General features: G+C 44.3%; 1 protein-coding gene across 5 annotated transcripts in view; it reads right to left on the minus strand.

The window, feature by feature from the left end:
- Nucleotides 1–521: 521 nt before the first annotated feature.
- The window catches only part of TOX2 (TOX high mobility group box family member 2), a 257,175-nt gene continuing 241,973 nt past the window's right edge, over nucleotides 522–15,723 (minus strand). For all 5 annotated transcript variants that reach the window (XM_037915733.2, XM_037915730.2, XM_037915734.2 and 2 more), the window contains 3 exons: nucleotides 14,189–14,596; nucleotides 11,685–11,815; nucleotides 522–1,620 (listed from right to left, as the gene is read on the minus strand). In XM_037915733.2, coding sequence (XP_037771661.1) covers nucleotides 1,584–1,620; nucleotides 11,685–11,815; nucleotides 14,189–14,596 — 576 coding nt within the window. In that variant the 3' untranslated portion in view covers nucleotides 522–1,583. The remainder of the gene's footprint in view (nucleotides 1,621–11,684; nucleotides 11,816–14,188; nucleotides 14,597–15,723) is intronic.

Here is a 15,723-nt window from a genome sequence, read left to right on the forward strand (position 1 = left end):
TAGCACCTCGTATCAGACTTTTTTTGTTTGAATGATCTTAATGGAATAACACAGATTCTTCAAACTTCCCAGAGAATTAAAATTCACTGAAATCTTGTCCACAGGTTCCATATTAAAACATTATGTTGTAATGAAACAAAGTTATTAACAGTTGATTAAATATAGCATTCATGGTTGGATTTCGTAGTTTAATGTCCATATATGACCTTTTAGTAATTAAAAAAGCCAAGCAAATTCCCAGACAATAAATTATGTTAACGTCTAATAAGGTTGAGAGTAGGTATCAGAAATTTAAGGGTAAAAAGCCATTGCATATATAGGCCGAGATCCTGTGAAAACATGCACATGCTTCTCTTTACACAGGGCAAATAATCCCATTTAAGTCAATGCGACTGTGTGTAAAATTAAGCATGTGCATAAATCTTTGCAGGACTGGGGCCACAGTCAATGAGGTGAGGCTGGTTTCTATACATTACCTCTGGGTGCTGCCCACAAAAGAAGAAAAGAGTCTGGTTCATTTCTACTTTTCATATGTTTTATTATAAAGAAAGGTAAGATAAGCATTGTGAACTGAATGTGCTGGGTGCTGAGAAAACAGCACCATCCAAAAAAATTAAAAAACCCCCCAAAAACGCACCTTATGATAAATTGTAATTCTGCTTTCTAATTCTTCATAAATAGACAAAAATCATTGTCAGCAATTTTAAATAGATGGACATATGGCTGAAAAAAATATAATAATGCCATACAACATGGATATAAATTGTCCATTTCTTGCTGTACAAATAATAGAAACAAGTTTGGCAGGCTTTTTTTTTGTTTTTGTTTTTTATACACATCTCCCTTCTATGTATAACTAAAAAATGTGCTACACTTAATATAAAATGCTTTTACTATAAAGTAAACTACGAATTTTTTTCCACAAAAAAATCTTAAAGGATGTCTTCAGCACAGCTCTAAAACACTTAGTAAACTACTTACAACTATCCAACAAATTATATTTTTTCATGATCTTTTTCACATTTTTTCCTTTCATATTTTGCCAGCTGCTCTTTCCACCCGCCCATCTAGGAATAGTTTTTACTTTTATTTCTTTTTTTTTCTTGCCAGACATCCAAGGCCTTTGCATGTACAATATTCACACAAACTTCACATTTTCCTGCACAAAGTTTAGTGCTGTTAGCAAGTCAAAGAGTGCATCCTCCTACTGAGCCGGCCTAATGCGGCAGGACCCCAGACCTGGGCCTACGCTGTGTCTAAAAGCAGTTCACTAGGAAAACAGTCCATAGCTAAGCTGATGGCAAGCAGATAAACGGCGTTCTTATTTTTTTGTTTGTTTGTTTTTTTTGTTTGTTTTTTGTTCTTCATGATTTATGAGGTTTGGGCTTCCACGAAAAGTAGACTTTAGAGTTCAAAATAATAAAAGAAAACTGCTCTTAGAGCCTGGAAATGAAGCCAGCAACGAGACGTGTTAGCTCAGCTCTCTCGTCTGTATGACTTGCGTGACGCCCCTCTGGGTGGTCCGTATTATAGACCCTCTCAAGTGTCCTTCCTTTGAGCCTTATTGGAAAGAGATGGTGGGTTTAGGTGAGGTAGAGTGACTTGTCCCTTGGCAGCATGCTGTAAGGGAAACAAGAGACAGAGGGCGGTGAGACAGGCAGCACAGCACTTCTAAAATCAACAACCCTCAGGGAAGGCGCCTTGGAGGGGAGGGCACAGAAATGAGCCGTCCAACAAATCGCGACTGCATCTTTTGAGCTGGTTTATGGTTTTTATGGTGTTACGAGGCAGATTTTAATAGATGTAACTGCATTGGCCTGCATGCGGGTGCGTGTGCGAGCAGCAACATCAATGCCTGATGTGACAAACAGGCAATTAAAACAGCAACAAACTGGGCACTTTTTAAGTCTTAATGAACTTCAAATAAACCTAACGACCCTCCAGCACTACACCAGGTCCTGGCCTGCCCCAACATCTGCTTTTTACAGGGACGCCAAACATTTGCTCTCAGTTTTTATTCTCCTCACACACTTTCCATACTAGGTTCCCCCAAACCAAATACTTTAATGCAATCAGTTTTTAACAAATATCTGTCATGCCTATTAGGCACTGGCATGCATGGGGGAGGGGCGGAGAGAGTGAGCTCTCTGGAGGCCCAGTCCCGCCCCATCCCCATCCGCTGCACAGGAGAGCACCCAGCTGCTTCACCTGTTGCACGGGGCACAGCACCCCTCCCGCTGCATGCTGGTGGCAGAGCCATAGTCCTGTCTCTTGCTGGCCCTTTTGGGGGTTGGGAGCCCTGGGGGCGCACGTAAAGAGCAGCCCCATAGCCCCATGGAGTACAGGGACTGCTGTTCTGAGAAGCCCTTGTGCCAGGTGTCAGAAGGGCAGGGGGAACACCTTGCCTGCTCCCCCAACCTATCTGCTTGTGTCGGTGCTTGCCAGAATCCAGACCGAACAAAGGGACCCGTCTTCAAAATCAATTGAAGTTCGGAGCCTAAATACTTTGAGGATCTGGGCTTTAGCACCAGTCCTAGTGCTCGGTGCTGTGATCAATCCCAGGAAAAGCACAGCCTACACCTGGTAGTAAGTGCTTGCAGAACTGGGCTCTGCATGGGCCCTGCTCTGCCAAGACTTAGGGAAATCTTGGCCCCATTTGAAGTTGATGGGATTTTTGCCATTGACTTCCAGTGCCAGGATTAGACCCTAAATAAATGGGGTTAACTTTACACATGTGATCAGTCTCCACATCTCCTGTCCAATAGCGGTTGTCTCCTTAGGCCTCAAAACAACAACTTCTGAGTATTTTACAGCCACCTAGGCCAGAGAAACTCTTATCCAAGAGCTCCTTTGCTCTGTACGGGTATGTCTACATTACACACTAAGCCTGGTCTGTGGGAGTCAGTGGACTCGGTGTTTCCAAGTCTGTGCTTCAGCGTTCACACTACACTGTAAACCTGGGTTTACAATTGCTAGACCTGGTTTCACAGCCATGCTAATGGGTCCATGCTACACTATGCAGACCCTTTGACTCAGTCTGCGGCTTGAGCTGCGTCCACACTGCAATGTGACAAGCTTGGACTTGAGTCACAGGAGAACTTAGGCTCTGACCCCCCCTGCCCCTTTGCAGGGTCCTAGGACCTAGGTTCTGAGTACTTGATGGCCCGAGTCAGACTGATTTGTGTGTGGACGGAAGGGGGACTTGGGCTCAAACCTGAGTCAGGCCCGGGCTTAGTGTGCAGTGTAGACATGTACTCTGAGCCTGGCACTCCCACCAAAATCAGTGGGCTTACCAGATCAGGTTCCTTGTTGCTCTCCCAATGGTAACACTTCCCAAGAGGAATTCACAACATGATACCATGCAGTTTCCCAGCATGGAACCCACAGAACAGCCGCAGCCCAATCGCTTTTCGGCCAAAATGAGGTCATCTGCAATTTCTTATGGCAATTGAATTTCTAACCTGCCATTAGCAGTGGACTGCAGGTGACCCCAGCTGGTCCCACTGGGAACGTATTAGCCACAAGCAACGGAATGGAGCCATCCAAACAAGAGGCATTCCCAGCTCCAGGGGGTTATGTCATGCAAGTAAAGTACTTAGGGTTGCCAAAAGCGAAGGCATGAACTCTGGAAGGCTCTTTTATGGCTTTCATAATCTACACAAATCTGCTCCAACAAATTTAGCCCCATAAAAAAGTCTGGCTTTAAAAGGTGATGAGAAAAATGATACAACTTTGGGAGATTCTTGTGTGTGTGTGATTATTAACTAGAGTAATAGAGAAAAAGGAATGAGGGCAATGAAGTACTGAAGGCCTGGTTGATGCAGCTGTTGATAAAACAAGAGCAATGGAACACAGCCTGGCCCACACTTCACTAATCTGCATGTTTTATAATTTGCACTTAAAATGCACAGTCTTTCCCTACCGCACTAGCAAAGATTTAATACCAACGAACAGTAGTGAGGTCTTCTAGTACCAAAACTTCATTAATTTTACAATATGCACTACAGAACATTTCCTAGTATATTACAATGCATTACCATAAATAACTGAATTCAAACTAAGTCTATTTGTGATGTTTTATCTTTGCTTTTTTATGGAGCTTGTTCACTCAGTTGCTGATTTGGAAAATTCAGCCATCTGGAATGGCTCTCCCAGTCATTAGTATGAATTAGTGAGCATCTCCTCGTTTGGACAAACTGAGCATACACAAATCTGCAGGCTTGGTTGATATGCATCCCAAAGTAAATTATTCAGCTTTGGTAAGGTGCCCAGAGGATGGTGGGGAAATGGGGCCAATAGCAAATCATAATAAGTAGTTATGAGGGTCATAAAGACTGGACAACTGACCAGATCTTTGAGAAAATACAAGCCAGGCAGATACCACATAACTGGAAAAGAACACATGTGGTAGCATCTTTACAAGGGAAAACCCATCCGTGTCGGTAATACCCCTCCGGTAACATCAGTCCCTACTAATATCATGGTGCAAATACTAAAAGAAAAGCCTCACAGTACTCACCCTGTGGCTCTAGAGTTTTATATGAAATGTAGGGGTGACACAAGCGACTGGATCTGATCAGAGCCTCTTGCTGTGCATGAGACTAAGCGGAGCTGATTCCAGAAGTGCTTCTCACACCAGTGAGGCTGTGGGGAGCATGCAGAGGGCTCCAGAAAGGCAGTGCAAGTGGGGAATCTTTCCCAGGTACAGAGGGATGAAGAGGAGACCATCCCTCACTCTCTCCTTGTAACCCAAGGTGGAGTTGGGGGAGGGGAGAAAATTTGCTGAATGGATTTACAGAATCACAAAGACAATCAGCCCATGGAGATGAGACGTTGTCTTGCAATGTTTGCATCTTGATGTTCTGCCAATACGTGATGCTAACGAGTCATGACAGTGCGTTGTCACGACGTTAACATCACAACTGCAGAACGGAGATGGTTTTTACATCTCTCTTCAACTCCATTTGATGACCTATTAGTTCTTCAGCTTTTCAAGATCAATCACCACTGACCTGGAGGACATCAGCTGCTATAAGCAATCGCCAGCATAGGTTTATAATGAAAACACCATGCCAGAGCTACTGGGATACTTTTTTTCTTTTTACCAAATCACACAATTATCAGATGCAGGCAATGCAATAGAGGGCCTCAATTTGGATTTTAGTACAGCATTTAATACAGTGCCTTGTGTAATCTTATTGAAAATATTAACACTTGCAAATTTCTGTCAGATTGGAAAAGTGGTTATAGGACTGGGGAATTATAATGCCTTAAATCATAAGGAGGTGTTCAATGTAGTGCTGCCTACAAAGAGCTAGATGGGGGAGCTAAACATAAATGAAATCTGCAGATAATGCTACACTGGGAAGAACTGCAACTGCCAATGAGGGCAGAGGAAACATGCAAAGGGGCCTGGAGAGATAAGAAAGATTGGCAGGTAATCACAAAATGAGCTTCAAGCTGAAAAAAGGCCAGCTGATATACTTGAAGGAAAGCGATCTAAAACCCAGGTCTTCAATAGGTACTTGAGAAACAGTGATGGTGAAAGGTTTCAGAGTAACAGCCGTGTTAGTCTGTATTCTCAAAAAGAAAAGGAGTACTTGTGGCACCTTAGAGACTAACCAATTTATTTGAGCATAAGCTTTCGTGAGCTACATCCGATGAAGTGAGCTGTAGCTCACGAAAGCTTATGCTCAAATAAATTGGTTAGTCTCTAAGGTGCCACAAGTCCTCCTTTTCTTTTAGTGATGGTGAAAGAGGCCAAGGGGTGATACAGAAGAGACAACTCGAGTCCGTAGCTTGTGATATACAGTACCTGGGAAAATGAAAGCCACGCAATCTCACAGTTCGAGATTGCAACAAATCAGAGAAATGATAGTCACTCTTTAGGCAGTAATAGGGAGATAGTAGCTATATTATTACTTCCAGTTCTGGGCAACTCAGGACCAGAAAGATATTGAAAAATTGGGTGGAGTTCTGTAAAATCAACACGATAGTGAACTGTTAGGAGGGAATGATTGGTGAAGAAATATTTAAAACACTAAATATGCATAGCTGGGCTGAGTGATAACTGAAGGGATATGTGATCATGATATATCAGTATTTGAAGGGTATAAATGCAGGAGCATAATCATTTAGTGGGATAGAATTAGCAGTAATTGGATTAAACTGAGCTAAGGAAAATTTCAGCTGAATTATCAGGAAATACTTCCTAACACCAAGCAGTTAGTAGATGCAGAATAGTCTTCTGAGGGAAGCACAATCTTGTTATCATTTAAAAGTTGTCTGGACAACAGACTCAAGAGAACAATGCAACACTGGCCGAGAGAATGGCCAAGATGACTACAAATATATAGAAACAAAGCAAATGTATGGATCAGACATGAAGCTTAGAAAACACTAATCTGGAAAGCAAGATGGGATTGTCTGTTGCTTTAGGAAGATTGGTACAATCCTAGCTAACGGGAACCTGAGCACTTTGTGCGTCACATCACCATGGAAAACATTCAGATTCTCGCCAGCCCATTGCTGATTTCTCTCCCCAGATTGTTGCTTTAATTACAGTTATATTGAGCACAATTTTGAGGCTGAAGTGGGAATTACCCGATTTAGTGATTATCTGATAACACTGAAAACTGTGCCACTCAATCAAACCCAATGAGGTGTGAATTTCCTTTATGACAGAGCATGCATTGCCTAAACTTTGTTGATACAAAGTCAATTTATTCATGTGGTCAACAATCCACAGCCACGAGTAGAAATGATGGGAGAAGAGCAGTCCAGTTTAACATTTAATGTGATCTGCAAATTATCGTGAAGTTTGTTGGAGATGCTGTGGAGACATTCAGCTTTCACATATAAGTACCTACATAGACAGATGGAGTTATAGTCTCATTGAGACATATAGGGCTAAGCATTCAAAGCTAAGCCAAATGAGTCCTCCTGCAAAAATGTGTATGCACCATAGACCCTGCAAACCATGCATCATGGCAGCAAATACCAGGTTTTAGTAAGTGCAAGAGGCACAAATTCATTATTGTGGGTACAATCACTGACAAACTGTGCTTACAGTGAAATAAGAATTTGTCTCTGAAATGCAAAAATGTAGCTTTGGTAACTGGGCTTCCAACAGAATGAGTCTCTGTAATACAGTGGTTCTCAAACTGTGGGTCAGGGCCCCAAAGTGGGTTGCGACCCCGTTTAATGGAGTTGCCAGGGCTGGTGTTTAGATTTGCTGGGGCCCGGGGCCATAGTCAAAGCCCGAGCTGCACCACATGGGGACAAAGCCTTCAGCCCTGGAGAGTGGGGCTCAGGTTACAGGCACCCTGCCTGGGGCTGAAGGGCTTGGGTTTTGCCCCTCCCTCCCTCCCTCCCCACCCCCCTCACCCCCCGTCCCAGCTCGGGGTGTCAGGGCTCTGGCAGACTCAGGCTTCAGTCCCCCTTCCTGGGGTCATGTAGTAATTTTTGTTGTCAGAAGGGGGTTTTGGTGCAATGAAGTTTGAGAGCCCCTGCTCTAGTACTAAGCCTTGCTCTTTGCTCGATAGCAACCGTGTTTTTTCAGTCCTGAGCCCTGTCTGTACAAGTGGAAAGAATGGAGAGACAGTCCACACAGACAGACCCATACTCAGTTCAGTTCATTGTTATAATTTGCTGTAATTATTTTCTGGCGTTCTCTGCATAATCGGTGTGGTTTTAATATGATTCTTCCAGGAATCTGAGATAAACCCATGAAATTTGATATTTTCTCTGTGATAAATGCATGAACTTTGATCATGAATCACATGGGGCCCTGTGCATACAATACAGCTTTTTGTCAGGCTATTAAAGAGCTTGTTTTAGCAGCACACAGCTCACACTGGCCAATTACAGTGGTGCTTCTCGCGGCTACCATGGTACCCCAAGTGTTCTGTATAATACACTTTTTATCAAGCTACCTCTATCAGGATGCCTGGAGGGGCGCACTATGGGAAACTTCTCTCCCCACCCAATCCCCAGAAAGCTCCTTCCATGGAGTCTGGGGGAAGGGTGTGTGTGACTTATCCCTAGGCCTGAAAATCCAGCACCTTTCACCAGAGATAAATGCACGTAATATTTATAAAACGAACTCACTGACGAGCTTCGTTAAGTGCTTGAAAGAGGCTACTGAGGACAGCCCTGAATGGTGATGTTCACACTGAGTATCACTTATTTTTCTCCCGAGGTATCATAAATAGCATGAGAACAAGACCTCACTTTCCTCTGGCTTCCCCAAAGAACAAGAGCTACCCCCTCAGAGCCACCTGCTCCTGAGATGCCCAAAGGACCAGCAGGGAGAGCCAGTTGATCTCAGAATGCTGGCCTGACTGTTCGCGCAGTTCATGCTGTGGAAACCCTTCCTGCCCTGACCGGAATCGCCCTCTCAAGCTCCGGAGTGTAAATGTTCGTTTGCTGCTGCTGGATCTAAAGAGGGTTTTGTTTTTCCTGATACATTTGGCACCCAGTGCTGCTCCTTCAGGCCAAAATGTTCAGACATCTCTTCGGTGCCTAGGGCCACATTTTCAAAACTGGCCACTGATTTTGCGTGTCTTAAATTCTGGTGCCCAAAAGGAGATGCTGTGTGTCTGATTTTCACGATTGCTGAGGACCGACACGGCAGCTGATGCTAGTAGGATTGTCAGGTGCTCGGCACCTCTGGAAATGATGTCGTCAGGCCACCTTTATTTAGAGGTAAGCTTTCTTGGGCAGGATGGCCTTTCTGGGATGTGTTTGTACAGCATGTAGCACAAGGGGGCTCTGGTCCAGGACTCCGGCGTACCACTGACATACAGATACATAACAATAAACATCGTCAGAAATAACGAGCGAGTTTGGGTGCCTCGATCGTTGATGCGCAACTTCAGTCACCTCAAAGGGGCTGGCACAAGATGCTCAGAGCATTTGGGCACCTCAAATTTGAGTGCCCCAACTTCAGAGAACTTGGCAAAGATTTTCCAAGATGACGAATCAGTCGTCAGGTCTGAGGTGCCCAAAATTTGAAGCCACTTTTGAAAATGTGGACCTACACAGCTGCAGTGGGAGCTGTGGGTGCTCAGCACCTCTAAAAATCAGGACCCTCTTAGATGTAGGTGCCTGAATTTAGGCACCCAAGTCTTAACATTTTTGCCTTAATATCCAAAAGTACCTTCCCGGGGTCTGGGAGGCAGTTCACTTCATTCAGACTATATATACCAGAGGTTCTCAAAGCCGGTCCGCCGCTTGTTCAGGGAAAGCCCCTGGTGGGCCGGACCGGTTTGTTTACCTGCCGCGTCCGCAGGTTCATGACTCCCCACAAAGGTTTCCCAGAAAAGTCTGCAATAATCCATGTAGCTGAACTGTTTCAAGTAGACAGAAGTCCAAAGCATCCTACAGGCTCAGAAGATTATTTATTTCCCCGAAACAAATACAATGTATGTGCTATCTGGGCTGAATCAAGAGATCGTAATTGCATTGCTGGCACAGAAGAGTGTGGTATTTCCGAAATACCTGTAAGCTTGCTATTATCTATAGTGAATGCATTATGTTCCAGTACAGCACTATACCTCAGTCAAATCAAACAAGCGCTCAGAAACAACCATGCTTCCCCTTCCATACTTTCAGAGTGGGCAGCATCCACATCTCACAGGGTAAACAGGATAAAATGACTCCCAACTCCTTATCACTGCACTTTTGTGCCACGAGGAGTGGATACAGCAGAGGCCGGAGTGCTTTTAATACGCCCACCCCCTCTCAACTACAAGAACTAAGATGCTTCCGGACTTCTAGTTTATTCTTTCCTCAGAGCTTGAATGCCATTGCACTGAACTTTCCATTGACATCCTCAATATTGTAATTCTCATTATGGCATAATGAGAAAGAGCTCTCTTCAGCTCTGCAGAATTTACAGGTCTTGTCCTGAGACATGTGGAGGGCCTGCTGTAAAGTACTTTGTGTGTATTAGGGAGGCATGCTGTCCTTTAGTGCTCAGCCCTACAGAAAAGATAAGGGACATACTACTAGTGTTAGCCAGGGGAGTTTTTTAGCTTAAGTGTTAGAGGCCAATATTTTGGAAGCTGAAAAGACAAGTCTATTGTCTGCAGACATAGTACTGTAATACCACAGCTCCCAGTGAAGTCAAGCATTTTTCAGGATTAGGTCCTGTATTCCCGCCCCCCGAACATGGAACAGAAGCTGTCCAGACAAGAGAAAAATCTTGTTTTCTCAAGTTTGGAGGGCAGCAAATCAACCTCTCTCTGGTTACAAGAAGCTGCTCCTCTTGATTAACCAGCACATGCTGGGGGGAGGCCATCCTTGCTAATACCTGAAAAAGTCTTTCACGTTTTCAAAACTTAAGAAGTCAAAACTAGTCAAGCCGGATTTTTCACTTCAGTGCATGAGAACCATACTGGTAGGGATGAGACAAGAACTGCCCAATGCACATAACAGCAGTGGGTCAGGCTGGCCTGTCCTGCTCAGTGTAAATGTGCCTTTACTGTGCATTTACTTACACAAGAAAATCGCAAGATTCAGTCATTTTCTTTCCTTTTTTAAAAATATTTTTATATTCAATGTATGTGTAATTTTCAAACTGCCCGCTCGCGTGGCATGGTTTAGATTCTTAGCCTGTGCAGAAGGGACAATGGCACAGCTTCATTTACCTTCATTAGCAGAACAACTTGCTGGACATTTTGGGGCAGATCTTCACCTGGTGTAAGCTGGCAGAGCTCTACCAATTTACACAGCTGAGGATGTGTACCCCCTGTGACAAATTGCCAGCACTACTTGAATGGGTCTCGCGCTTTCTCTTCTTGGGGAGGGTTCAGGGCACCATTTCTCGCCCCTGAACTGGGGTATTAACTGCCCCACTAGTGTCCTAGAGGAGGGGAGTGGAGAGGGAGGGTCCCAGCCCAGGGGCCCTAGGGATAGCGGTAAACTGCTTGAACTAGCGGTTCCTTCCCCTGGGCTACTTCCCTCTCCTGCCCTTCAGCTTGTGGGGCTTCCTGCCCTCCCTCTGCACAAACCAGGTGTCCCTTTACGTAGGGTCTTGGTCTTAGCCCACTGCAGCACTTCTCCAAACTCTCCTCTGCTTCCCTCCAAACTGCTCTCTGCTCCAACACCAATCCACTCTGCTTCAACTCCTTCCCTTGTCTGATTGAAGCGGGGGGGAGAGAGGGGGAGGACGGGGACGGTTATCAGGTGACTGGCTTCAGGTGCTTTAATTAATCTATACCAAACTTTCTTCCCTCTATAGGGAATAAGGCTCCCTTCTAACACTCTCCTGCTGTCCTCTGGCCATGCTGTATCACCCCCTTTTTTTTTTTGGTCAAAAAGTGCTGATTAAAACTTTGCTCAGCGGCAGTTGGAAACACTGCAGAAACTGCTTCCACAGCTCAGGAATGAAAGTCAGACAAAGCTAATGGGAATCTTCACTGAGTTATCCTGTTATCATTTTAGTCCTCAGATTCAAGCAATTGTTTTGGGGACAGGACAGCTCACTTTCCCAGAAACCCAGGTTACTAAATAAAAGGAGCACACGAACGTTAAAATAATGCATGTTTTTGGAACATGGCATTTTGATTTCTTTTACATTTTCCTTTCTTGAAGTTATAAACTATCATGTGTCTGATCATAAGAGAACAGTGCAGACAGCTCGTCAAGCATATTAGTAGTACATTGTTTTGTCTACTGGCCTGCAGTGGTTAATTCCACACTCTCTGCTGGAGTAATCATTGTCCCAGTCGGTATTTCCTGGGGGGTTTGATGCACCAGGTGACCGGGGTCCAACACTGTTTTGAAACTCAGATGAAATATGTGAAAAGTCCTGTGTGGGGAGACAATAAAAGAAGGGAAGAAAAAGTTACACCCATACAAACAGGCAGATAAGCAGAAGTTCTAGTTAATGTTTGCCTATGCATGTCCAAATATACTGCCCAGAAAGTATGGGCAGAGCCAAGCTAAGACGAGCGTTAAACATGTGCATAATCTCACTGAAATCAAAAGAACTTGAGCATGTGCTTAAGAACAGAATGGGAGAGTCGAACCATTTCAGAATGATCCCTGATACAAGGACAACATTTACTTCACCTCACTGTTTCTCTCCCATGTTTTTAAGGGCCTCTCTTCTAGGGAGAGCTTTGGTAAACAGCTGCAGAATATGCAACGTGATGAAAGCCTTTGCATCAGCATTCTGATAATGAAAGCCATTTTCCCATCTCAAGTGCGGTTCTCTTTGCAGTAATACATTAGCCTGTCCTAATGTACAGTAACAAGTTGAAGAATATCCACACAAGCAATATTCTCTCCATCAACTGTCATGGCTGGCAATTTAACAGGAACTGTGGGAGTTCATATTATCTGAAAACCTATCATGGTACTGTTTGTGCATGGGTGACCTAATTATCAAATGTTAGGGAACAGATACTAACAATGGAATCAAGGCAGCTACTTGACTGAGAACATGGCTTCTCCCGAAACATTCATTTTTGGTATATAAATTGCTAACAAAATATGCGGAATTAAGCTTTAAAAAAAAAATCTGTGTCCAACCTTGCCTGACACCTCCATTTTAAACGATTGCCATATGATTCTCTCGTATCTCCACCATGGGGTGAGAGCTACTGCTGACTCTATACGGTGGCCACCTTTGCTTACACAGCACCACACCATGCCAATATTGAAATTATTGCTCTGTAAAGAGCGTTTGGGATTTCTGGAGTATGCCAGATATTGCTCTCTTGGATAGGATGTCTTTTAATAGCCTGAGGGAGAATTTTGTTACCAAGGCCCATTTCATATTATATTTTTTCCCACTACTCTATATGCCAAGGTTATCAAATGATCTTTTCTCAAAGTTAGTCCTGAATAGGATGGGCAGAATCATGGAAAAAGCCTTGTTCATTAATTACATTATTTGATTAATTTTGTGAAACATATCTAATAAATAAATGATTCGACAAATTAGTCAGTCAGGTCCTCTGGCTGGGAGAAAAATGGGGTAAAAGATTCATCAAATAAGTTGTCTGACAGCTGTGAAATTCATAGAGCAAGTCCTTCATTATGAATAGTTCACCCAGCTCTAGTTACATGGGAGAATCAGAGACTCCTAGAAATTAGAGATGGAAACAATCTCTTACGTCATCCCACTCATCCCTAGCCAATGCCAGAGTGTTCCCTTTAGGGTATATGATGTACTTTGTACCATTGCCGCCCATTCATCCAAAAGCTCTCTCCCCTCCTGGTTTATTTTCTTCATATCAGAAACCCATGACTGGCCACTCTAAATGTGGGTGCACAGGCTGAGTTTGGACATTGCAAAGCATGGTTTGTTCATCTTAAGGTAGGCAGCCTGCATATGAGCACACAATACAGGAACTACTTTGCTTCCATGCAATTCAAGTTAAGCCCGTTTTTCATCCTTTCAGATCTTCTATCAAGCAAGTTATTGGGTAATTTTTCCCATTGCTGGGAAGACACTGGAAAATCAATCATATTCCATGAAACGCTTGGTTTTTCCCCTCTGCATTTTTTACTTATTTTCTCTTCCCACATGCTAATCTTTGGGGAAAAAAATCCTACATTCACCTCTGTTGTTATCCCAGGAGCTTTCATCCTTTATTTCAGTGCTGTCACATATGCTTTCTTTGCTGGATTTTCCAGGGCACTGCGTCAGATGAACAGAAAGCTCCGCTCCACCCTGCTAAATTCACCTGATGCCCAATAGACAACTATGGGACAGCTTGTCTTACAAGAACTTTTTCCTGGTACATCCTTGACTGCTATGGGAGTCTAAAGGCACATGTACACTGCAGCCGGGATGGCAGATCATGGAGACATACAATGAAAGTCAACAGGATTTATGCTCCTAAGCCGCTTACTCCCTTTTCAAACTCCCACCTTAAAATGTCAGACAAATAACAGAGCTGGGAGGTAACAGAGCCGGGAGGTAACAGAGCCAGCAGCCATCTACAGGAGAATCGCATGGCTAAGGAGTTGACAATGGAATACTTTCTTAGAGTGACATCTTTGCCCAAAGTGCCAGATTAGTACTGTCATGACCTAGAAAATCATTATTAGTAATATGCTCCACCGGTAACATGAAAAACTTAAGCTGAGAGTACAGTCTCTGATGCACAGCAGATCTTGCTTTAAAAATGTGTTTCCTTTTAGACTGGTATTCAGGATCCAGGCCACTCACCTGCTGCCCTGGAGGTGAAGCGTTCATTGGGGGCTGTACCTGTAGTGCCATGGAAGGAGACAAGATGGATTGCTGTTGGACCTGCTGCATGCTGAGTGACTGGTTGAGGAGGGAGCTCTGTGGGTGATGCAAAGACAGCTGCTGATGGAGAGGAGGGCTGATTTGGAAAGAAGGAGGTGGTGAGGCACTGATGCTGGGCAACATGGGTTTGGAACTGAGGGTTCGGGAGAGGCTGGGGTGAGGGTGTCCCCGGTAACTCTGCAGATCTGATGGGGACAGGAATGAGCCTAAGCCAGGATAAGGCGACGAGGCCTGCGGTGGCATCGTATACATGGGCTGTTTTGGTGGTATCATTTTGGAAGGTTGGTTGGGTTGGGTGCTTTTCGTCTCACCCTGGTCGGCAGAGCTCTGAAAGAAAACAGAACAGGGGTCAAGTGAAAAAGGAGTTCTTTAAATGAAGAAAACATCATCATCATCCACCTTCGCCTGTTTCCTCACAGGCATTCTGCCTCCACCTCTCCCACACTGAGGATAGTGCTCAGGATTGTTCTGTGTTTGTATAGCGCCTGACACAATGGGTCCAGGTTTGTGGCTAGGGCGCCTCGCTGCCATGGTACTACAAATAATTCATGATACGGTAATAACAACAAGCTCAGACACAGGTTTAAACCCGACATTAACACACAGTTACCACGTGGCTCTCACTGACTCAGTTTTATTCCCTAAAATCTTGCAGCAAAAGTCATGTTAGTTTCCCTGATTCTCTTCCCCACCTAATACCTCCAGCCCCCTCTCAGACTGTCACCATCACCTACTGCTCTCAGCATGTCACTGATTCCTTCCCGTTAAAATCCCTCCATGCTGATTCTCGTCTCCTCTGCAGGCTCCACAATACAAAGGTGCACAGGTAACACCTTCCTTTCCTTTGTTCCTCCTCCCGTCCACCCAACTCAAGCCAGCAGGCCTGTAAAACCAGACTGACAGCAATATCCAAAGCCAGGAAAATCAAGCCCAGTACTCAGCAGTGGACTCCGAAGCGACTGGAGCACGAGGAAGCCAAACTCCTCAGAACTGGTGCCTGCCTGCAGTTCATTTTTAGACCCAGAGAGATGGGTGATAGAATCGCTTTCTTTTCCAATTAAAAAAAGAATGGCATTGTAACATGCTGACTTCTTCATCGTGTGCATTCCTGCAATCCTGACAGGGCTTCATAAAGCACAACGCAGGAATGGCCTCATTTTGGAACAAAGAGGACTACATGGGATATTTTTTGGCTTGGGCAAGCAGGGTTTTTCATGAGGGCTTTATAATGTAACTAACAGTTTCTTTCTGCCAGAGAAAGAGGGAGCATTGCCTAATCTGACTTTCACTCAACCCAGAGTTGCCCTTCTGCAGACCGATGACTTTTGGATTAACTGAAATTAAGAAAATCTCTCTCTCCCGTCCCCGCCAATTAACTGCCCACACCCATCTCCCTGGAAAGAGCAGCATATTATAGCAATAACTTCAGTACATTTTGTTCCCTGGAAAAGACT

Source organism: Chelonia mydas, chromosome 13, assembly GCF_015237465.2.
Source record: "Chelonia mydas isolate rCheMyd1 chromosome 13, rCheMyd1.pri.v2, whole genome shotgun sequence".
Taxonomy (NCBI): Eukaryota; Metazoa; Chordata; order Testudines; family Cheloniidae; genus Chelonia; species Chelonia mydas.